The sequence below is a fragment of the Pseudorasbora parva genome, chromosome 14 (genome assembly GCF_024679245.1).
Source record: "Pseudorasbora parva isolate DD20220531a chromosome 14, ASM2467924v1, whole genome shotgun sequence".
In the NCBI taxonomy this organism is placed as follows: Eukaryota; Metazoa; Chordata; class Actinopteri; order Cypriniformes; family Gobionidae; genus Pseudorasbora; species Pseudorasbora parva.
The window spans coordinates 20,310,727-20,334,348 of NC_090185.1; the positions used below are offsets into that span (position 1 = coordinate 20,310,727).

General features: G+C 37.7%; 1 protein-coding gene across 2 annotated transcripts; it reads left to right on the forward strand.

The window, feature by feature from the left end:
• The first annotated feature begins 104 nt into the window (after positions 1–104).
• Positions 105–23,413, forward strand: rc3h1a (ring finger and CCCH-type domains 1a). Of its 2 annotated transcripts, XM_067415784.1 has the most exons (21): positions 191–256; positions 2,280–2,356; positions 3,808–4,244; positions 7,988–8,108; positions 8,906–9,145; positions 9,229–9,404; positions 9,824–10,024; positions 10,236–10,368; positions 10,474–10,592; positions 12,154–12,266; positions 12,345–12,632; positions 13,453–13,646; positions 13,732–14,063; positions 14,143–14,304; positions 14,707–14,853; positions 16,947–17,151; positions 17,241–17,325; positions 17,430–17,532; positions 17,690–17,821; positions 18,059–18,150; positions 18,683–22,529. In XM_067415784.1, the coding sequence occupies exons 3-21, from the start codon at positions 4,014–4,016 to the stop codon at positions 18,837–18,839; spliced, it is 3,231 nt and encodes a 1,076-aa protein (XP_067271885.1). In that variant the 5' UTR covers positions 191–256; positions 2,280–2,356; positions 3,808–4,013; the 3' UTR covers positions 18,840–22,529. The 2 variants fall into 2 exon arrangements, with proteins under 2 accessions (XP_067271884.1, XP_067271885.1); XM_067415783.1 differs by lacking the exon at positions 2,280–2,356 and having other exon boundaries at positions 105–256; positions 18,683–23,413.
• Positions 23,414–23,622: the final 209 nt, after the last annotated feature.

Consider the following 23,622-nt stretch of genomic DNA (forward strand, 5'->3'; position numbering starts at 1 on the left):
TGTGTTTCAAAACCTTGAAAGCCGTTTTTGGGCTAAAATAGCATTTTGGACATGAGTGCTGTCAACGTATGTTTTGGGGCTCTTAACTCCATACAGGACAAGAGCTTGATCTGTGGATGATCTCCGGTTGCGCAATCCTGGACTTCTCTCAGTCACTTGCGCTCTGAGACTCAGACAGATAGTCCAAAGAAACTTTCATTACAGCAGCAGGCGAAACTCGCCCTTCTTCTGTGAAGATTGAGCTGAACCAAATATTGTAAGTATATATTGTACTGCTTATATCATGTAGGTGTATTGTCTTTTAGGTTCTGTTTTTTTTTAATTATTATTATATACCGTTCATGGATGCTAAAACAATATGAAGAGTATATAGCTTAGGAATCCCGCAGCATAGCTTGAATCGCATTTAAAACGCCAAAATCGACATTTCTGCAGTGGGTATTGTTAAATATTGGTGTAATCCGACTGAACTACCTAAAACTATTACAATCGAGCGTTGTAAGCGTTACCTAAGATGCATCAACCGGCGTAGCATAAATGCTAACGCTCACGAGCACATTATTCCGTAAGAAACTAAGAATATAGTTTATCATCGGTTAGTTTTTAGTTTGTGTGCTTTTAAAACGAATCAGTTAACAAAATATTATTACAGGTATCAAGGGATTCACTATACTTCCGTTTTATCTGAACAAATGACGTTTAGCCGAACGCTACAAGCTTTGTTTTGTTAGCACACCAGCTAGCTGTTTAATATTCAAATTTCAGATCGGTTTAAACTGTACAAATGCACGTCTATATTAGCTCAAATTTGACGTGCAATGTTTATATGTAGAAAACATATTTTGGTGCTTCATTGGTATTAGTAAGGTAATTTTGTTTTATTAGAAAAAGCTATTTATTAACCTGCTAGCTGACTAGCATAACAGTTTGACAATCTTAGCTTTTAAAATAAGCAGTTTCTTCATTATAGCGTGGCATTTGGCTAAATAAACGAGTGGGTTCCATATTCTATATATATTTAAAGGTATAATTGGGTTCTGTATATGTAAAGTTCCACGTGAGTGCTCTATTATATTTCTGCTAAATCCAGCTCTAGTCAAAGGGCTTTGTCTCTTTCTTTCCTGTCCCGAAGGGTTCGATGTTATGAGAAATATTACACAGAAATCAGATTTTCTCAAGGAGGGTTTTACTAAGAATTTCTTGGAGGTTGATTTGATAATCATCAATTTGCTTCATTTGGCAGCTATAATTTGATGGGATTGTGATGATACACACGTGCTTATTGTCTCTAAGCACAGTAACTTGAATAGAATGGATGTAGTTTTGTAGTTATTGTTAAATCACGTCGAGTTCTATAAATAAACTCCAGATAATCAAGTGATGCTTAACATCTTTTTAACCTGCTTTGGGGGGTTTCCAATAGACAAATGGCTGGAGTTAAGTCTCAACATGCTTTGAGCTGAGGTAATTTTTTCCATGACTGCACTGGCATCTGAACATATTTTTCTTTTCGATTCACATAGATGAGTGTCAGGCATGTGACTGACCTTTCTGGTTCATATGAAATACATTTACCTTAATGTTAGTCACATCTAGTAGACAAACAGGTCTCAGTGTCATTATTACGCTGCATTTTCAGCATCAATTCCTTGTTTGGAGATACTGGGAGGAAATACAGTTAATGTTATGCCAAGTAGCCATCCTATATATATATAGACAGACTGGGAGAGTGGGGTTCCCATTTCCTCAATCGCCCACCAAACTTAAATATAGTTATTGGGAAATCCTGGTAGCAATAAATTTATTACACAAAGAAAAATGAGTGGGTGTGACTACATAAAATGGTGCTTTTGATAGCTGCCACAAGAGGAAGTACCTTAGTTGCATGGGTGGTTGCTGAAGATAACAGTGCATATTTAAATGTTACATATGCGCCCATTAGGTAAGACGATGCTTTTTTTGTTTACACTATATTATTATATACATTTTTCTAGGGTTCGGTTCGCACACTTGCACATAACTTGTGCTAAAAATACCTGCAGGAATCCTTTGCGAAATTGTTGATGGCGTCATTACGATTTAGGTGGAGTTCTGAATAGTTTCAGTGCTGATTTTTACACCTTTTCGCACATTCTGAAAGGAAACAGATGTTCAATTTAGTACCCTATATATCATTTTATTTATAGCTTCCCTTTGTCATTGAAGCATGAGTGTGCAACTGCCGTGCATGTGATAGAAACTGTGATCTTTGTTATGGCTCATGTTTCTGTTCCCTATAGGTCAGAAATCCTGCCTTCCTGCTCCTAAAAACATGTCCACGCAGCTTTGATGTTTGTCTGATGAGTCACAGCGCAGGGTACATAACCTGATTTGAGCTTAAACACTTCCTTGTGATGTCTCCCGCTGGAGCGGTCGAAGCAATTGCACTTTACTCACTATTAGTCATTTGAAATCCCCTCGGTTTTGTGCTGTGGAGGTGTTGTTTTGGTTATATAATGGCTATATTTGGGAGCATTGAGGTACGGTACACAGACTAAGCTCAGCTGTAAAAAATGATGAGTCAGGTTATTGCTGCTGTTTTGGACTTCCCGGGACTGAATATTTTATAGAGCTCATGTTGTTGTGCTGGAGAGGCGTCGTCAGGCTGAAGCCAAAAGGTTTAAATGTGATAATTGCCAAAAATATATTTCCTGGTTGGTATTCTTTGATACCAAAACAAACCTACTGTACTCGGGTCAGTGATAAGAACGTCTACGATGACGAAGCGGTTTTTCTGCACTACTGATTGTAATCTTTATTCATGATTTCCTTGCATTATTCTTGATTATTAACTAAACCGATCTCAAACTTATTTTTCCAAGTATGAAACTTTTTTTTTTTTTAGTAAACAAACTTTTGACTATCATAAAGTTTTCCTGGATTTTGATCAAAAAACTAAAGTGATGCATTCAAGTTATTTATGAAGTGAGCAGAAAAATATATATTTTTCTTATATTTTTGATTTAATAATTTAAATATATTGTATTATTAATTCAGTGTGACAATTAGTGTAAAAAGACTGAATTTAGTTTTATTGTTACTGTTTGTCCTTCTTTATTTCTTCTTTATTGTTGTAAAAAAAATCTATTTTTGTGTGTTTTTTTGTTGTTATTGTGTGATTGACTGTTTGGATATTAGAATTACATTTCTCAGGGCCATATAGTGTTCTTTTCTGGAATTTTCATGTTTAATTTAAGGCTGGTTATCGCATTTTAAACCTTTTTGGTTATATTTTGTATCCATAAAACTAAAGTTGTAAAAGAGTATTTATTTATTTTTTATATTAAGTTATTTTAAAGTAGTCACGAAACAGAAGTTGCGATAGTCTTTTGTTCCCTTTCTTGACGTGTATCAGAGTGAAACGGCTTCTCGAACAAGGTAAATATTTAGGGTAGGACTTAATTTTTGTCCATTGGGAATTGATTGGATTGTTGTGGTTTGCTATTGGTCGATCTTATGTGAGTGTCAGATTGTCCCAGTAAACACATTCTCAGAAAAGTGATGTCACTGCAAGAGAGGGGAAGTATGTGTAATGTAAAATTATGCACATGTAAATAACTTATTATAAATACTGCTATATTTCATGAAAAAAACAAGGAATGTAACAACTTTGATTCACGCAAGTTGGTTCTGCTAATGTTTCATAAATGAGGCTCAATTTATGTACGGTTTTAGAAATGCATTTTGAATAGTTTATTTGAATAATATAATGTGTACAGACACAATTAACATTTATTTGCAATAATTTTTTGTGTATTTGTCTTGCAGGTTATGTTTTTCACACTATGTGCTGAACGCTCCCACAATGCCAGGAACTATTTAAGAACTGTGATCTTCGGAAGAGCTTTATCGGTTCCAGTGGAACCTCTAGGACTTACCGCCGTATCGCTTTACGCAAAACGCACATTGATACAAATGCAGCAATAAGAGAAGATCTTAGGGACCGGAGCATCACAAGACCGCGCTTTGCTACAATGCCCGTGCAAGCTCCGCAATGGACCGAGTTTCTGTTGTGTCCCATCTGCACGCAAACCTTCGAGGAGAGCCACCGCAAGCCCATCAGCCTGGGCTGCGGACACACCGTGTGCAAAATGTGCCTGAACAAACTGCACCGCAAGGCCTGCCCGTTCGACCAGACCGCCATCAGCACGGACATCGAGCAGCTGCCCGTCAACACTGCGCTGTTGCAGCTTGTCAGCGGCCAGGTGAGTCTGCTAGTTTTTATTCGCATCTGACACAGATCTGGATTTGTTGCAAACGTGTTGGACACAAAAATCCACACGAGATCCGATGTTTTCGCATCCGCAGTCACTTCCAAATGTGGTTTTAAATCAGATACATATCCAATATCTGGACATCCGACCTACATCTAAACACAAATATCCAGTTCCCCTTTGAATTCCAAGCCACCTCAAGGCCAGGGCTACACGTTTGCCCACAAATAAAGCTTTTTACGTTATATTTCTCATCAATGAGGTGATAACTTCGCTATAATTAAACAACAAGCTTAAAAAAAAGTGCCTTTTATTGGTCTTGAGAGAGGAAATGTCATTGTGGCCAATCGAGGCCTTTCTGAGCCATCGGATTTCAGTGAAAATATCTTAATTTGTGTTCTGAAGGTGAACAGAGGTCTTACAGGTCTGAAACGGTATGAGGGTGAGGAATTAATGACGTCATTTTCATTTTTGGGTGAACTAACCATTTAAGACATAACAGCACCTTAATGCACTGCTACGCAAGTCCCGAAAACTCCCAAATTCACGTGACCAACTTGAACATGAGCGAAATGCGCAATTGGAAACTCTTCGTTCTCACACGAAAATTCCCAATTGCGTGGATTCCTATTGAAATGACTGGATTTCACCAGTCAACAGTAAATGTGATCTTACCTTAATGCACAGCTACAATGCACATGGAAGCCCGAAAACTCCCAGATTCACGTGAGCAACTTGAACATGAGCGATATCTGCTATTGGAAACTTTTCGTGCTCACGCCAATATTCCCAATTGCGTGGATTCCTATTGAAATGACTGGATTTCACCAGTGAGCGGTAAATGTAATCTTACCTTATTTGCACAACTACAGTGCCCGTGCAAGCCCTGAAACGTTCAAATTCTTGACCCATTTGAACATGAGCGGAGTCTGCGAGGGGTTTTTTCCTTGTTTTTTCATGATTGATTTTAAATTATGGATGCTCCTGAAATGGCCCATATAGCCCAGCAGTAAATGCGTTTTCATAAATAAGATTGTGCATTATTGCATGGTTAAAACTACATGACATGTCTAAAATGCATGTGCGCAGTTTTTGTCAATCAGATGCGTGAGGAAGTTGTGTTCATTACTATAGCAACAGTAGACTCGGTCATTAATCTTTACTCTAAGTGCATTTTCTTTCAGAATTATTATTGGATTATAGAAAATAAAAGAAAATTGAAAATGAAAATAAGACTCACATTTGCATCTCTGTAAGCAGTGCTCAAAACCTACCGCTGTGGACAACATGTAGTAAACTTGTCCACGATGCAGATTCACTGAAGGAAACAATGATTAACCTAAGTGAATGAAAGGTAGGATAATAATCAGCGATATGATCATTGAATGTTTCAGCGTGGCATACCATAAAAATAAGTTGTTAGAATTACGTTCATGACGTCATCACGCAATGACGCAAAATAGCTGCTGAATTGTTTTATTTTTAACTGGTTTAATGAAATAAACTGTCTGAAAGAACAATTTGCATAAATCAAATGGACTTCCAATCATTATTAGTCAGCGAGAGACAAATGAATGCTACACTCTGTAGAACTGAAAAGGGCTTTTAAAGAGGAGTCGATTCCCCTCGATGGAATTGATTCCAAACGCCTTGGAATCGAGGAATCGATTCCCAGCCGTACTGCTCTGTGCACAACAAGTTTACTTTATTGACTTTGTTTGCCTTAAATGGAGGAAGTTGTCCCCTTTCCCACCCCAGTCTCAGTCTAAACTGTTGAACAGCAAGGATGAGGAAGTAAAACCACAGTAGAGTTCCTTGTCATTCAAATATTTAACTTTTTTCCCTTTTCAAATTACCTTGATAACAATCTCAACATTAGGCAAAGGGCCAAGAAGAAGTTGTATTTTAGGTGGAGCGTGTTTATCACTGCATCCATTCTGAATCAAGAGGACAAACGGAACATGTCATGCGCAGCATGGAGAGGTGGAGCTCAGGGCGTCGGGTTTCTAAAGATCAGCTCACGGTCGTTCCGGTCTGGTTGGATTTCAGCCCTAATGTGACATACCGAAGCATGAGAGTGCATGAAACACACTGGTTCTTTACTCACACAGCCAGTGGAGAACCAGGAAGTCGAATTAACATCTGCCAGTCATTCCCAGCGTTGTCTATAAAACTAACTGACTATCACAACTATTAAATAATAATAGTCTAGTCATGATTATTTAGGATGTCCACCATCATTGAGCGCTTCATTGGGCACTGCATGCAAATAAGGGAATTAAAACAAACACAAAAATGCCACTCTTTCACATTTGCGTAATGGCAAATATTTTGGTTCATCACACAAAGCTGTCTGTCCAAATCTGAAATGAGCAGCATGTTAAAAATTCCATGTGTCAACTACATGCATAAAATGACTGCCTTAAAATTATGAAAAAGTAAAAGAATTTAGTGCAGAAAATATTACTAATGGAAAATTACTAATATATTAATATATTATTCAGTTGGGATGGGGTTCTAAAAAATATTGTGATTCACCAAAAAGATCAATATTTTAAATAATATCTTCATATTTTAGTATTTCGAATCATATTATTCATTACACATTCTGCCTAATGGAATATTTGTTTAATCTACAAACAGAAATTCAAATGTTTTTATTCATGCAAATGACCGAAAATAGTAGTCAATATTTGTTTGCTTTATTATTATTATTGCTACTAATACTATTAATATTTGGGGATGTATATTGGGATGGATCCCAAAAAATTACAGCAAGTATGGATATCAGATTTGACAATCACAAAGTAGATAAAAAAGAGAAATATTTTAAAGTATTTCTTCATATTTTAATATTTAAAATCGTATTGTTCTTGATAAATTGTCAAACATTTTAAAACATATTTTTGACAGTGAAAATAATTTTTGGTCACGCTTCAGTTCAATGTACAATTCTCACTATTAACTATGTCTTTTGTCTCACTAATTTCCTTATTTATGCTTATCATAATGAATAACTGGTAAGGTAGTTGTTAAGTTTAGGTATTGGATAGGATTAAGGGATGTTGAATATGGTCATGCAGATTAAGGCCTTAATATGTGCTTTATAAGTACTAATAAACACCTAATAACCTAGTAATATGCATGCTAATAATTAACTAGTTAATAGTGAGAATTGGACCCTAAACTAAAGTTTTGCCAATTAGTTTTTTATTATTATTAAACATGAAGCTTGATCAATGTTTGACAATCTCCAATGTGAACTTATAAATGTATTTACTGTCACTTTTAAACAATTTAATATGTCCTGGTTGAATAAAAGTATCAATTTCTTTAAAAAAAAAAAACGTTTAAACAGTAGTGATTGTGTAATGATCACGTATAAATATAAATCAATCTACTATTTCAAAGTTTAAGACCTCAAGCTTCAGTCTGCACTTAGAAATGCAGTTATTTATATGACCATTAGTCAGCCAAACCTCAACCACGACAGCCCAACCTAATGGTTAAAACAGTCATTCCTCTCAGTTTTTGGTGATACATCACATGTTGTTATGAGAATGGTTGCTCAGCGTGATGTCGTAGGAGTGATCGTGTTCTGTAAAAGAGGAATGTTCACAGCTCCATCAAATGCTGGCCAGTTATGTGAAGAATGCTTTTAAGACCTAATAGACGAGAACTATCTTTAGTATGGTAACAGACGAGTGTTGTTATTGTTTTTTTCCCTCCTGCAGGTACCCAAACCTCCTCCCGTCACCTTACTGACAGCTGCAGAGGACGTCAAGCACTATGAGGAGTCCCGCACATGTGTGGAAGACCTGGCGCTGTATCTCAAGCCCCTGAGCAACACCAGAGGTCCCTGCCGTTTTGCATCAACCCTTTTGTTCATTTATTCAGTTATTTAATAAATAAATAAAAAATAAATAAAGTTATTTAATAGTTTTAAGAGATGAAAAAGCTCATCGAGATTGTGATTGCATCGCAAAACATTTTAAAAAATATATATTTAAATTATTTAATTTTGTAATATTTTATTTTATTGCTGTTATTTATTAATTTAGTCATTATTTTAAAAAAACATTTTAGATGCCTAACAATTCACCCTATTAATCATCCTTCACATGATGGATTTTAAGCTTTTGATCATAAACATTCATACATCAAGACATCACAATTGTATTGTGGATTGTGCGCCAAAACGGAACAAAAACGGTTTAATATTTTTAAAATATAATATATTTTATTTTTATTTTATTGCTATTATTTTATTCATTCTTTTTCTTGTTTTTTAAATTATTTTGGATACCTAACATCTCACCTTGTTTATCGTCCTTCGCATTATCGTTTTTAAGTAGTTCAGCACAACCATTCATACATCATCAAATGCATAACGATATCATAATTATGTTGTGATTGCTGTTCAAAAAAGCAACAGAAAATTGTTTAAAATGCAATATTCAATGATTTGTTTTAATTATTTTATATTCTAAATTAATTTATTATTAAAAAATATATATTTTAATTGTTATTTATCATTTTTTTAATTGTTTGAATACCTAACAATTCACCATGTGTATCGTCCTATGTGTAATTTATTAATCAGTGAAAAGGGTAGGTTAACGCTTGACTTTTGTTGTTCTTGGTCCGTGCAGGTGCAGGGCTGAATGGCGCCGCTCAGAGCGTGCTCAGCAGACCCATGCAGCGCAAACTGGTGACTCTGGTGCACTGCCAGCTGGTGGAAGAGGAGGGCCGCATCCGGGCCATGCGGGCGGCCCGCTCTCTGGGTGAACGTACCGTCACTGAGCTCATCCTCCAGCACCAGAACCCCCAGCAGCTCTCCTCCAACCTGTGGGCCGCCGTCAGAGCAAGAGGCTGCCAGTTTCTCGGCCCTGGTAAGATTCTACCAGGATAACATTGATAGCAGGCCGGTGAAATCATTTGTGGGTACTAACAAAAATTGGTTTTCGTCCTAAAGCAATGCAGGAAGAAGCATTGAAGCTGGTTCTTCTCGCTCTAGAAGACGGTTCGGCCCTCTCACGGAAGGTTCTGGTCCTGTTCGTGGTCCAGAGACTCGAACCACGTTTTCCTCAGGCCTCAAAAACCAGCATAGGACACGTGGTGCAGCTCCTCTACAGGGCCTCCTGCTTTAAGGTGCCTCTACTTTTCCCTTTACGGTATTCAGGGTTCCCAAGCAGTTCGGAAAATTATGGATTTTGATTTGAATAATTTCCATGTCAGACAATTACCTATATTCAGTTTTTTTTAAACAAAACGACTGAATGATTTCAAGGCACACATTTTCATAATGCAAAACTGTTACCAGAAATGGATAACGGTGCAAATGATCGTCTAAATCAGACTGGACTATGTAAATGTGTGTCGTTTCAGGTTTCCTCTCATTATACAAGCAGATGCTATCACGTTCAGAGAACTGTGAAAATAAAATATTTATAGATGCTGTACTATATACCAAATCTAAAGCTGAAAATGATTTTGTATAATCCATTTATGTTAAATATGGTCCGAATAATCAACAGAAAAGTTATTCTTCATGTTTGTTTTAACCTCAGGTCACCAAACGTGATGAGGATTCCTCCTTGATGCAGCTGAAGGAGGAGTTTCGCACATACGAGGCTCTTCGGAGAGAACACGACTCTCAGATCGTTCAGATTGCAATGGAGGGCGGACTACGTATTGCCCCTGACCAGTGGTCCTCTCTACTGTACGGCGACCAGTCCCACAAATCCCACATGCAGTCCATAATAGACAAGGTATGCATAAGTATTTTTTTAAGATTGCACTAGGTGGTGCTGTAGTGACCATTGTAGTGTACAGTGTTACATGTTAAAATTCTCCTGTAATGCCCTTCCCTGTGTAGAGAGCACATTTAGGGTGTAGCAAACATCACATCGTGCATAAAAACAAGTTGATTTTGTCTGTTGGAATGTGAAGTATGTGTTTATGTGGCTTTGTGTGTTTCAGCTGCAGACACCAGCGTCTTTTGCTCAGAGTGTTCAGGAACTCACCATTGCCCTTCAGAGAACCGGAGATCCAGCCAATCTCAACCGCCTCAGACCCCATCTGGAGCTGCTGGCTGACATTGACCCCAGCCCAGGTCTGTCGGCCTGCACCAGTCACACATTTGCCAGTACGACTATTATGCAGTCATAAAAACATAAATGTCTGCATTTTTATGACTGATTTTCTTTTGCACTGATAGATGCTCCTGCGCCCACATGGGAGCAGCTAGCCAAAGGGTTGGAAGCGGTCCGGACCGTTGTTCACGGCCTGGTGGATTTCATCCAGAACCATAGCAAGAAGGGAGGTGATCAGCAGCAGGTCGGTAACCAGATTGCAAAACATAAAATTAACTGAATATTTTAAAGGTGCACTATGTAGTATTTTTGCAGTAAAATATCCAAAAACCACTAGGCCAGTGTTCTATATTTTGTTCAGTTGAGTTCTTACAATATCCCTAATGTTTCCAACTATTTGTAAATTGTGAGAAAATTGGTATTTTAACTAAGGACCGGGATGTCTGAGGGAGTCACCTGTCAATTGCGTCATATCTGCGTTACCCTCTGTTTTCGGTTTTATTCTGCAGTTTTACTCTTAGCAATGTGAACAACAGCCGCTGAGCGAACGCACAGAGTAACGTCATAACATCATTTTAAAAACACTTAAATGTATCTATTATGATAAACAGAGCTGCGTTACCTCATACTTCTGAAAAGCGGAAATGGTGCTGGCGACTGTGTCCCGTCATAATAAAAGTCCCGCTGCTCGCGAGACGCGTGTTGTGCTTTAATCGCTCCAGCAGCCTTGCTCGGCTCCTTCAACACTCGTCCCTGCTCTGCTTCATACTACAGTAACGTTAATAATTGCATCCATGAACATGATTTCTGCCTGAGTCCTATCCTGATTCTTTTCCACCGGCTGTGAGGTGAAGACCACATGTTCCAAGATTCTGCGCTCAAACTTGCCGTCACCAAACTACACCTTTGTTTTGAATTGGCACCCTCTAGCAGATGGAACAGATACATAGTGCCGCTTTAACAACTATTAATAGCTTTGATCAAAATAATTCATAAGAATTTTCTCATGATTTCTTTAGAAGAAAAAATGGCTTATATTTATTATTTTAGTAGCAGAAGCACTATTTTTTTCCCCTCTAAATTATGCAACAATAGCAGTTTTTATCCACAGTTGCAAATTTAGCTCAGGCGCAGAATTAAAATATATTGCATAAAATGTTTGCGAATAAGGCACAGTTTCCATTCTATGTGTTACTTTCTGAAAAATAAAAAATATCTGTAATAAAAATACAGTTTTCTGAAACCTGCGGCTCTTTTCCATGCATCTTAATGACTTGTGCCTCAGAGCGCGCAGATAAAGCACAATAAAGGTCATGTTTATTTTGGGAATGCAATTGTGTGAGACCCCATTCTCTATAACTATTCATTTCAGATGCAGTGCGATGCGATTAGTCCACTGGTTAATCTAGTTACCACAAAAGTTTTTGTTGCGCATTAAAGGATTTATGTGGTAAATGTGTTTCCACTGTAGTTTATTGGCTTGTCTTGTTATCGAAATAAAAAAATAGCCACCTCAATTGAGCACATACCAATTTTTTGACTGTATGTGCATCTTGGCATTTCCATTCAATGTTTTTTTTTTAAAGCTATATCCCAAAATGTGTATAAAAATAGGTGGATGGAAACTGTTATTGACTAATTGTCCATACATCAATATTATTTGATTATTTATGTACTATTATAGTATTTCTTACTGTTTTGAATTATCTTGTATTTTTAAAGTTTTAGGAACTTTATGCTGGTTGCAAACATGCAAATACCTTGCTCAGAAAAATGAGTAAACATATCTCACTTCCTGCCCACAGCCACCTCAGCACAGCAAATACAAGACCTACATGTGTCGGGACATGAAACAAAAAGGCGGCTGTCCTCGCGGAGCAAGTTGCACTTTCGCTCACTCTCAGGAAGAGCTTGAAAAGTGAGAAACATATTAAGTAAGTTAAGTACTATGGAAGAATCCTTTGCACCAGTGTCACCTCCCTTTCTCTGATGACAGGTACCGTAAGATGAATAAACGTTTGGGATTGCGCCGGCAGCTCAGTCAGTCCCTGACCCAGCTGAATGAGATGGACCTCGGCGCTGGTCTGTTACCCGATGACGGCCTGCAGATGGAGGGTCTTCCACGCAAATCCTCTTCCATCACCAACGGTATCCTAGCAGCAGGACCTGGATCCGCTCTGGCCCACCTGGTTTCCAGAGGCTCGGACCCGTCTTATGATCCATCACACAAACCGGGGAAGATGGATTCGGGGAGCCTCAGTGCTCCTGGCTCGCCTCCAGACTCGTGAGTTTATTGATTGATGTTACTGTCTCTGGGATTTTGCCAAGTAAGACATCAACATCTTTTGTTGATCCTGGAACAACATTTAATAAGCCTATACCTACTCCTAAACCTAACCCTACCCATAAGTTGTCCCTGAAATCGGAGGGAAATGATAGGTGAATAACACTGATGTATCCCCTAACCCTTGTTGTAAGCCTAAACGTGCCATTAACTGTAGAACTATCCCTCTAATCTGATTGGTTGATTGAAAGGTTGTTCCAGGATCAACAAGGATGCTTATGGAACATGTTGTACTTGGGTAGTCTGAGTAGCAGCAACACTTTATTTATTTATTACACTTTTTGAATAGACTAATTGTCTATACATCAGTGTTATTTTAATATTTTTTATATTCTATTAGTAATATTTTGAGATGGCTTTTATTTTTATATTCTAATTTTGAAAAGTGCTTTTGCTCATTTTATTTTAGATTATTGCCAAGACATCGTTTCTCTTTTTGTCATGTTCGTGTTTGTCATATGACAATATATTAAATATAATTATCAAACAAAAATTATATATTTTCCTTGGCAACCAAGTTAAAATAAGCCCTAAAATATCGAATAAACAAATTCAAATATTTGATTTTAAATTGTTTAATAGTACAATAGTTAAATTATATTATAATTCTTTGTTATAGTTAACCATAACAACACTGTTATACATTATTAAACTCATTACACAGCTACTTTTTATTTAAATTAACAAATGGATATAATTGAGTTGAATTTATTTATTTTTTATAAAAAAGAGTGACTGTACTTTCTCTTTTGATTTGCAGGCTGGAATCCATCCCAAAATCTGGAATGCTCATAAATTCTAGGGTGGCCGGCGATGGCCCAGTCGGACCAAAGCACATGTCTGCTGTGCCTAGAGTTCCTTACCCATATTCACATCAATCTGAACTGTATTACCCTGAAACTAGAGCGCCGCCGCCATCATCCGCCCAATATGAATCCCCCCAGTACTCTCCAGGTACAAAACCTCTACATTTTTTTAACAAACCCATTATGTTGCACTTTTAGAAAGGAAAACGTTAACATTTCCCTCATTTCAACAGGTAATCCTTATCCCCACCACCACGTCCACCCACGCTACGCCCGTCACCCCACTCCAGATCCAGGCATGCCACAATATCCGGACTCTTATCCCAGCTCCTACCCATCAAAGCACCAGTATGCCAACCCCAGCTCCCATTACGGATACCCTCCGCACCACGACAGCCGTCGCCACTCAGCCTACGCCCATCCACAGACATTCGCCCCACGGGAGGAACTGGTCCGAAGGAGTCCAGACGTCCCCCCTCCGCTACAGCCCCTGCAAGAATCAGCTCAGGAAAGATACAGCTCAGAGAACTATAACCACTCCAGTCAAATCAGGAATTACCACAGGGTAAGATTCGTTACTTACAATATTTTAACCGCACCGGTCCCGTTTTGAACCTAAAGAAAACATGATAATGTGTCCCCAGAATGCCTACACGCGAGCACAGCCCTCCCTAGATTATCTGCACCGTCGCAGACAGGAGATCATGGCCCAGCTGGAGGAGAGAAAGGTTGCTTCCCCGCCGCCCTTCGGCTCCTCGCACTCGTATGAGCCCAGCTACCCTCAAGATATGAGGGGACAGAGCCATGTAAGCCAGAAGAATATTTCACAAAAATACAAATGATAATTAAGAAGGTAGTAGGGTTGCACTTTTAATCTAAAACAATGGTTCAACATTCAGAATTGAAGACTTTTGTAATTTTACACTGTTAAACTGTAATGTAAAAAAATATATAATAATTATTAATGTTATATTTTACAGCAATATGTTTTAGTGGAAAAAAATATAGAATAATAATTTGTAATATGCTTTTATTATATGAAATATATTTTACACTTAAATATTAGTGATGGCCCTACAAACTAGTAAATTAAATGTTGAGACACTATTTTTTGATTATAATTTTTTCCCCCAGTTTGAAATTCAAAATCATGCAGCCCTTGTAGGTAGCATTTGATAAATGAGTTGCCATGTCCGTATCGTTCACAGTACATGGAGGAGAACTCCCACGGTTTTGGACACTTCCGGGAACAGGACTACACTGCCCCATATTCCCCATGGTCATGTGACACCATCGGTTCCTACATTGGCAGCAAAGATATGAAGTCCAAAGAGGGCATGAAATCCATGGAAGCAGTAAGTTTTGCCTGTTTAAAGGGATTCTCAACCATGCATTACTAAGATTTTCACCTGCCAGATTATAAAAAGATGGAAAATGCCATAGACAAGAACAGAATATTATAGAAACTTAGTAATGGGCTCTTTTGATTTGGGCTGTACCGCATAGCAATGCTCTGGCAACTAGGGGTTACACAGAAAAGTTGAGTAATCGACTTTAATGCTCTGCCATGATGCATTAAGCTTGACATCATCTAGTTGCTGATCATGGCCTCACGCATCATCACGCAACAGGACAAGAAATCTTTAAGTCCTCTATTACGCTCCGTTTCCAACAGTTGAAATGACATAGATACATAATCCGGGAGCACTCCACAAGATTAGGAGTGTGACCATATTCAAACTGAACTGAAAATACGCAATATACTACTCACGATACATACAGAGGTGCTCTCATGGTGTAGCGAATGGCCCCTGGTCCGCGCCCCCGTAGGGAAGCTAGATATTTTACTTTATAACATGTTAAATATGGATATTTTTGATCGCATTGACTTCAGAAGGCCTTTAGTAACCCACCGGAGCCTTGTGGAGGACTTTTATAATGGATGGATAAACTTTTTTTTGGCTTCACATTTTGGACTGCCATTATAATGCTTGGATTAACCAGGACATTATAGATAGATAGATAGATAGATAGATAGATAGATAGATAGATAGATAGATAGATAGATAGATAGATAGATAGATAGATAGATAGATAGATAGATAGATAGATAGATAGATAGATAGATAGATAGATAGATAGATAGATAGATAGATAGATAGATAGATAGATAGATAGATAGATAGATAGATAGATAGATAGATAGATAGATAGATAGATAGATAATCGTGGGGTATTTGAAAAATGTTGGTGAACTATCCCTTTAACCATCAGTAATTACAATAATGGCCGCATTTTATTACTTTTGATGAGAAACAATCTTTCAAATTCCATTTTTTTCATAAAATTCAAACAAAAAATGCTGTTTAATCAAACCGAACCATGACTTCAAAACTAAGGTACATACCAAACCATCAGTTTTGTGTACTGTTACACCCCTACACAAGATATGTTTGATTATACCACCTAGATTGATCGGGTGGATATGTATATTAAAAAGCTGTAAGCATGTAAATTAATCTGCATTCTAAACTAATGCGCACACACATATGGACAGTATCACATGCAGATTGTGCGTACAGAAATTTCAGTAGCACAGAAATGTATTGTCAACACTGTTCTGTGATTTATCTATATAATAGCTTAGAAACTAAAAAGTTCTAGCATAAATTTCCTAGTAACTAAAACCTACAGCTTCACTATTAGCAGACACTGCCAGATAAAATGAATTCACACGCAGTCGCTTTCTCACTAATGCATTCGTATAAATGTAATCTTTACTGTGCCACTTTATCTGTATCTGATTAAGATTGAACAGAAATCTGTGAGAAATATAAAAACCCGAAGACAAAACAACCGGTAAAAATAAGACGTTATGTGGGAGCAATAGCCTTATGTCAATGCCATAGCTGTAAACAAGGCAATCCACGGTCGAGTCTCAATTCAAGGTCCAGGCTTATTTGTTCATTAATGACATCATGACTAGTCGACTTAAAAAAAAAGTTGTTCAACCCCTACTGACAACCAACCACAACTTAGCATCGTAATTTATAATTTTCTATGGGCATGAATTGCATTAGAAAATGTAAATCTGAGTTCATTAAAGCTGAAAGGCTTCGCATTGCAAGTACATTTTGTCCAGTTTTCTCCCTTACATTCAAATTTGAGCTGTTTTCAGTGGCTGTTCCAATGCAAAAGGTTATCAGTGTTTATTCTGTCTAGCTTGTACTAATCATACTGTTGACAAACCAAAGGCCATATATATATTAACCAGGACCAGCGAGTTTTGTTCATGGTTCAGGCTTATTCCATGTAAACGGTTTGATAATATTCTTAAATATTTGACCAATGAAGTTGAAAATATTTACGTAACAGTATGCTGTAAATGAATATAAGCATATTCTAATTTAATCGAGCTCATCAGCTAAACTGTAACCATTTCTCCCAGCAAAATTTAGACAAAGGCAAAAGTCTGAGAGCGCACAGCTTGGAGCTTCAACGCAGAGCGGCAGACGTGAAAGACGACGACCCCATCATTCCCTTTGGCTCCCTGCCGACCGTGTCTCGTTTTGGAGCCATTTCACGCACGTCTAAACCGGGCTACCCGCCAAACAGTACGATGCCACCCTTGCCTAACTCTGCCAAACACGCCGGTAAACCCCTGCTTTGTATCAGCATTGTTAATTGGGCAGCATGATGATTTCGTTTTTTTTTTATTTGTCTGTCTTCTTTTTTTTTAAAGCTGACTACACCTATGTGAACCACAGCGGGTGGAGCGGCGACTCCTACCAGCCGCACCAAGCGTCTCAGGGGCACTTCAGCGAGCGGTATGTCGCCCGGCCCCACTCTTCACAAGCAATCGCTTGGTTTCAGTGTAGTCTTAATCTGTGAATGTCCTAAATGAGTAAAACATTTTCCGCTCATCCTGCAGATCCAGTTCATCCCCTGCAGTGCAGGTGCGTGAGCAGTTGAGGATGGAGCTACAGCAGGTCAACCAGCAAATCAGCCAACAGACTCAGAGCCGCGGCCCAGAGGTGAGATTGTCCATCTACTGGGATGTCATTTTTAAGCCCCGTTCACAACATGTTTGATTCAATGAATCTTTGTGAGGATGCTTTGTCCCCACGACGTAGGGCTTTACCAGTAATGTAAAAATATCATGATTCAGCATCTCAAGCTCTCCTTTGGCAGAAGCCGAGCTCAGTGATGTCCCAGCCGTCTCGAGTGGACTGGTCCTCTGGGAGTTTGTCCAGCGAACAGCTGAGTCACGAGCTGCACCAGGTGGAGCGAGAGATCGACATGAGGACACAGGAGATGGCCATGGTTAGTGAGACATGCCATTTATAGAGCTTCTATTAATTATTCATAATTAATATATTCTATTACCTGTGAATAATTCAAGAGGCCACTGCCGTGTCTTGAACAGAAAATCTATTTGTAAGCAAGGTCGTCTGTAAAAGTAGTTATTTTTATTTTGGTATTGTAGAGTATAATTTCAGGAAGTGATAAAATCATGTGATTTACATCACTGTGCTTGAGCATAAATAATTTTGCCTTTAGGAGAACCACGATGGCAAGTACAAGCGGGTCTCTGTTGAAAATGGACAAGACGAACATGGTTTGCAACGAGAGGAGCATCCCCTTACTCTTAGGTGAAATATAACTGTGAACCTTACTAAATTATTTAAATCAAAAAAAAAGTTTTTTATATGGCATGTTAAATATATAATTTGTATTTATTTTCCTAAAAGTAACATTTCAGGTGTGTGAATTGTATTTATTTGTTCTTTATTTTGGTGTGAAATTTGGCCTGATGGGTTTTGTTTCACCCAATCATTTGCTTTCAGAAATTCATGATTTACATCCACTACATTGAATGAAATTTGAATACAGTACCGGTTAAAAGTTTGGAAACTTTACTATTTGTAATATTTTTGAAAGAAGTATACTCATCAAGCCTGCTTGATCAAAAAATACAGAAAAACAGTAATATTGTGAAATAGTATTGCCATTTAAATTTTAAATATACTTAAAAAATATAATTTATTTTTGTGATCATTACTCCAGTCTTCAGTGTCACATGATCCTTCAGAAATGTTCTAATATGATGATTTATTATCAATGTTTTTTATAACCTGTGATACAACAAAGAGATACATTGAGCCTCTCTCTCTTTGGTTGAAGTGAGGGCATAAACGGCTCCATCGGATTGGTCCAGGACTGCGGTCTCGTCAGCAGCAGCATGTCCTCACTGACCAACAAGACGTCATCTCTCAGTTTGTCCTCCGACCAGGTGGCCAGCAGCCCTGATCTGCCCAAGAACGGAGTTGCCCACTCCTAGCCGGCTCTTTCTACCTCAGATTCCCCTTCTGCAAAACACCGGAGCGCTCCGTCGGCTCTCCAGTCCCTAGCTAAACCCTGTGGAGAGAATGCTCCATCATCGCTGTATAACACACAGCATGCATTCGCTACATCCTGATCGTTAGCTTCCTCCGCTGACCCTCCGACACCCGTCAGGCAAATACGGGTGGAGTTTGGATGGGATTCACTGTGCATGTGCCTCAACAGACTTGCACAATCATGCCCTGATTTAACTCATTTTTTTACAGCAGTATCTGCTGTTGAGTATTTTCTTCTTTTGTATGCTTTTTCCTGAGACAAGCCTTTTTTTTTTCATCATAAATCAGGGTGACTCCAAAATATCCTCAGTCTTAAGTATTTGTCAGGCAACATATAATATGATCTCACTCATGTTGCCTAATGCTCATTAATCCACTATCTTGGGTTTCAAAATTGCATTTTTATCATAATGTGCTACGTTTTCGGTAGTTACACTCTTGTTTGTGCTCGGTGTGGCGTTTACACTTCTGTCTTCGGAGTTGAAACTCATTTTTTTTACTATAACCGCAGGCTTGCTGCATTTTTCACCCAACTGAAACCATTTTGTTTTATCAGGAGGGTCAAAATTGCGTATCATGTTTCATACATTAGGCTTCATTTTGGCTTTTACAGTGTGATTGTTATGGTGCACATTTTTGTGTGATTTATAGTGATGCTCGTAACCCAAATGTTAACTGAATTGACCTCGATTGCACCCATGCCAACAACCCTACAAGCCCCAGAAGTCTTAAAATGGCTCTTTTATTGTTTTCAGTGTATTATACTACACTGCCTGTGGGATTTCGATTGAACCGTCTGCAATCATCATCATCTGCCGTAATGTCCTCAGGGATGCATTATTCAGCCTCTTTTTTGTGGATATGGATAGAAATAACAATCCAGGTCAGTCTGGTTCTTTTCATAGTGGGTACATGTACATTTTCCATCCTGAGGATGGAAAGAAAGCCACCACGATAATGCATAAAGATGTGTTCTGTTGTAGGAATGCGTATTTACTTCTCTTCACTTTGTCAGTGAACTTGCAATCTTCAGAACAAGCCACGTTTTTCATGTATTTTTTACTTTGAAAGACGCGGCGTATATTCAGAGCAAAAAGAAAGACTTTGATCCAGTTGTAGCCGCCTCAAGACTCCCCTTCATTCTGTGTTTCGTCTTTGAAGTTTGAAGAACATTGTTTTGATGGGCCGGTTCGATCGAATTCCCCTACAGGCTAGGCTCAATCGTGTACATCACAGTCCTCCTCAACGTCATTCAAATACAGATGGGGGATTAACAGAGCTTTTGCACCATGTGACCTGTCAGACCTGTCTGACTGATTGAACAAGAAAGATTTTGGGACTAATCTTTTGAGAGAGCCAATCTACTAATCAAGAATATTTCTATATTTCACATTATTTGGAATGGGTTTTTTTCCAAACCTACCAAAAAAGTATTTTGTAGTTATGTCAGTCCCAGTTTTTCATGACGAAAATGTATTTACTGAAAGGCATTTGGCGCATTAAAACATCAAAAGCGACCGCCTGTGGCTTATAGATTGCGTTGTTGGGTATAAAAGTCAACGTTTGTAGAATCTGCAGATGTTTTTTGACATTTTATCTCCAGATTTTGATAAAAAATCTGGACACATTATCAAACTAGCTAAAACAAACCATGAGCAAAGACGCAACAACGTTCGCAGATTCTGCTTGAACCTTGGGAGTTTTAGGCCCATAAGCAATTGCATTAAAACGCGACTGTTAAATTAGTTTTATTGTTAAAGTGCACATCACGTCGACATATTTCCCTTAGCTAATCTGCAGTCAGTACTGCAATAGGTATATCAAAACACTTGCACTGTAAATCTCAAACTTGCATTCTTCCATGTAGATCGCCTCCTTGGTGGTGAGATATCATCACTTCCGATAATTTAGCTTTAAGTTGGAAATTAGTTTTATTTTTCCTGCTAGCATATAATAGTCTCTTGAGACATCCTACCGCAACCTTAAAAGCACCTATTTTGGTGGAACTTCTCTTAAGTTGGAGTTGATTTCTATTGTTTTTATTTACATTATTACGATATTACTGTGGCTTTGGTCTGAGCTTTCGACATTAAGCAATCGTCAAGATTGGATATTTCTGCGTTTAGGTAACAGTACTGTGATGCACAGTGTAGACTTTAAGGATAGCACGAACTTACCCAAAATTTCTTCGGAAGAAACAGAAAAGCAGAAGCTTTTTGCTGTTGTTGGTTTGAAGCCAAATGGTTTACGAACTTTATTGGCGTTTGGTTAAAAAAGGCGAAGGCGAACTTAAACGCTCTTGTAGGAATTTTTAGGATCTAGTATGCATCCTAGGTTCACTTGGGTAGCGCCATCTTTATTTTTTGTTTTGTTTTATAGGAACACCTGTCTTTATCTCAGGGTCGGTTTTTAAGTGTATTTGGGTGTAAACGTCTTTGTCGCATTGCGCACTCTGTTCGTTTTCAGGACTGCAATTGTCTGTTTCGAGACTTGAAGACTTCAGGACTGTGCCTTTATGCAGATCTGCAGTTATTCACATATTGGGTGTGTAGATGTAGCTGAACCATCTTTATTTATAATATTCAACTCTTCTCAGTCAGCATTTATATTAAATGATCTCTTCGAATCTGCAGGCTTTTAGACCGCCAAACTGAGTACTGCCTATCCTTTCTGAGATAAAGGAATTTATTGCCAGGTCATTTGTTGTTGTAGCCATTGTGTATCTTTCGTGAACTTGAGTATTTAAGCATGCTTCATGGTGTGATGGTCGTCTTTTTGATGTTAGGGTTCTTTGAAGAGTCTAAATTGGAACAGGAAAACAAGGACAGTCTGTGAATTTTGTCATAGTTTGATATTGATATTCAGAGAGGGAGTATCAAGGCTCATGTTTAATGACATTATTGGAGTTCAGGTTTACTGTTCTCCTAAAAGCCATTGATACAATCTTCAACAGTTCCTTTGTACCAAGCTGAGACGGATTTTCAATGTTTCCTTGAATGAAACGCAGATTGTATAAACACTCTCGCAGAAGGGCTCCATTTCTTGTGGTTTTGAAATTATGTATTTGAAGTCGGCCATTTGAAAACTGTTTTAAACTATTGTTGCAAAGCAACATTTACATGATCGCCCGATGAGCCAATGGGAATCACTGTCGATTTGAAAAGGGAACCAAAATGTTTACCTCGATAAATCTCATAAACTGTCACATTTCATCCCAAATTTAAAGTGCGTGTATGTGTGTGTGCATTGCATTAAATGAATCCTATTTTTGTTTATTTTCATGACATTTAAGCACAAGTAATTATTTGTATTGTATTCATTAATTAATTAATGTAGTATTTATAGTTTAATTTATACAGATTTTTTTATTACTTTTTTTTGTTACTGTATTATGGTAATTTTTTACAAGATTTTTATTTCCCTCTGTTCCAGTAATTACATTTTTGGTAAATTGGCTTAGTTGTCTAAAAATAAATGGTCCTAAAGATGTGATTTATTTAATGCAATATTTTAAAAGTTATTTTGGGGTGAAATTTGACTAATTTTTGAGATTTATCCACCCAATTCTGACTTCTAAAAAAAATGTTGTATTTATGATCAGTGTCTAATAAAAAAGCCTCAGTGTTTCCTCACTGGAACTCATTTTTTTATTGTGATTGTTGAGCGTGTTCAGGGTTCAATACGAATGTAGTACTAATTAGCTTCAGACATCGTAAAAATGAGAAAGTAGGAACGGTTGAAATCTGAATTTTGACACTTAGTGCCTGAAACACCAGAGATTGTAGTATGTTTTCCCACACAGATAAATGATTAATGGTACATATTGTTCCCTGGTCTCGAGGGGAAAGTATGCGCCGTGCACATACACACGTAGTAGATTTATGAGAAGTCATAATGTTACTTGAAAACAAGAGTTGTGCACAAATACAGGCTTTAGTGTTTTAGCTTATAGCTGTAGGAAGTAGTTTTGAAATGAATGGTTGTGTGTTTGTGTTCAGGTGTGTCCAAAGAGAGTGCTGTCCACCTCATTTCTGTATGTTTGTTCCCACTGAAACTCATTGCTTGCACTCATGTATTGACTATTTTTCGTGAGATGGGGTGTTGCATTGTGGACTTTATACCATGATTCCTAACATTGGGATATATAATTGTTTTTGATGATTTCTCCCGTGTTATCTCATGATAGACTGCTTAAATTAAGGTACACTTTAACTTCAACCTGAATAAGAAAATAAATGTTTGTATATTATACTCCATTAAGGAATGTTTAGATTATTTCTCCAATGTGGATGTAGTTGTAATACCTTTTTTTTTTCTCTCTTTGTACAAGAATTCACTGTGTGAAATTTTGGATTGCATTTTTGTATAATACAATTGCTTTTCTTTGAGAGGGCAGGGGGTATTACTAACTGGATTTTTGAATTAGATATCAAAAAACTTGAAAAAATTATTTAATAAGAAATGTATTTTATGTGCAGCAGTGATTCTGGCATGGATTAAATGATATTGTAAACCATTTTCCTCTCTGGTGTTTCTTAAACATTTGTGACAACCACTAGGACATTGAACAAAAGACGCTTTAAAGTTACCGCTGTCAACAACAAAATAGTTTCCCCTCAGGCCCCAAAAGACATTTGATGTACACATTTGTACTGAAAATATTGTTTTGAATGGATCTAACATTACAAATCATATTTGCTTTGCTTGTGACTAACCTAACAAAAC

What these genes read in the sequence shown, in the direction of transcription:
- rc3h1a (XM_067415783.1), top strand. Translation starts at nt 4,014, where the DNA reads ATGCCCGTGCAAGCTCCGCAATGGACCGAGTTTCTGTTGTGTCCCATC. An exon ending in TGCAGTCCATAATAGACAAG is followed by an intron (nt 10,025 to 10,235) that starts GTATGCATAAGT and finishes TGTGTGTTTCAG; the next exon opens with CTGCAGACACCAGCGTCTTT. An exon ending in GGACACAGGAGATGGCCATG is followed by an intron (nt 17,822 to 18,058) that starts GTTAGTGAGACA and finishes TTTTGCCTTTAG; the next exon opens with GAGAACCACGATGGCAAGTA.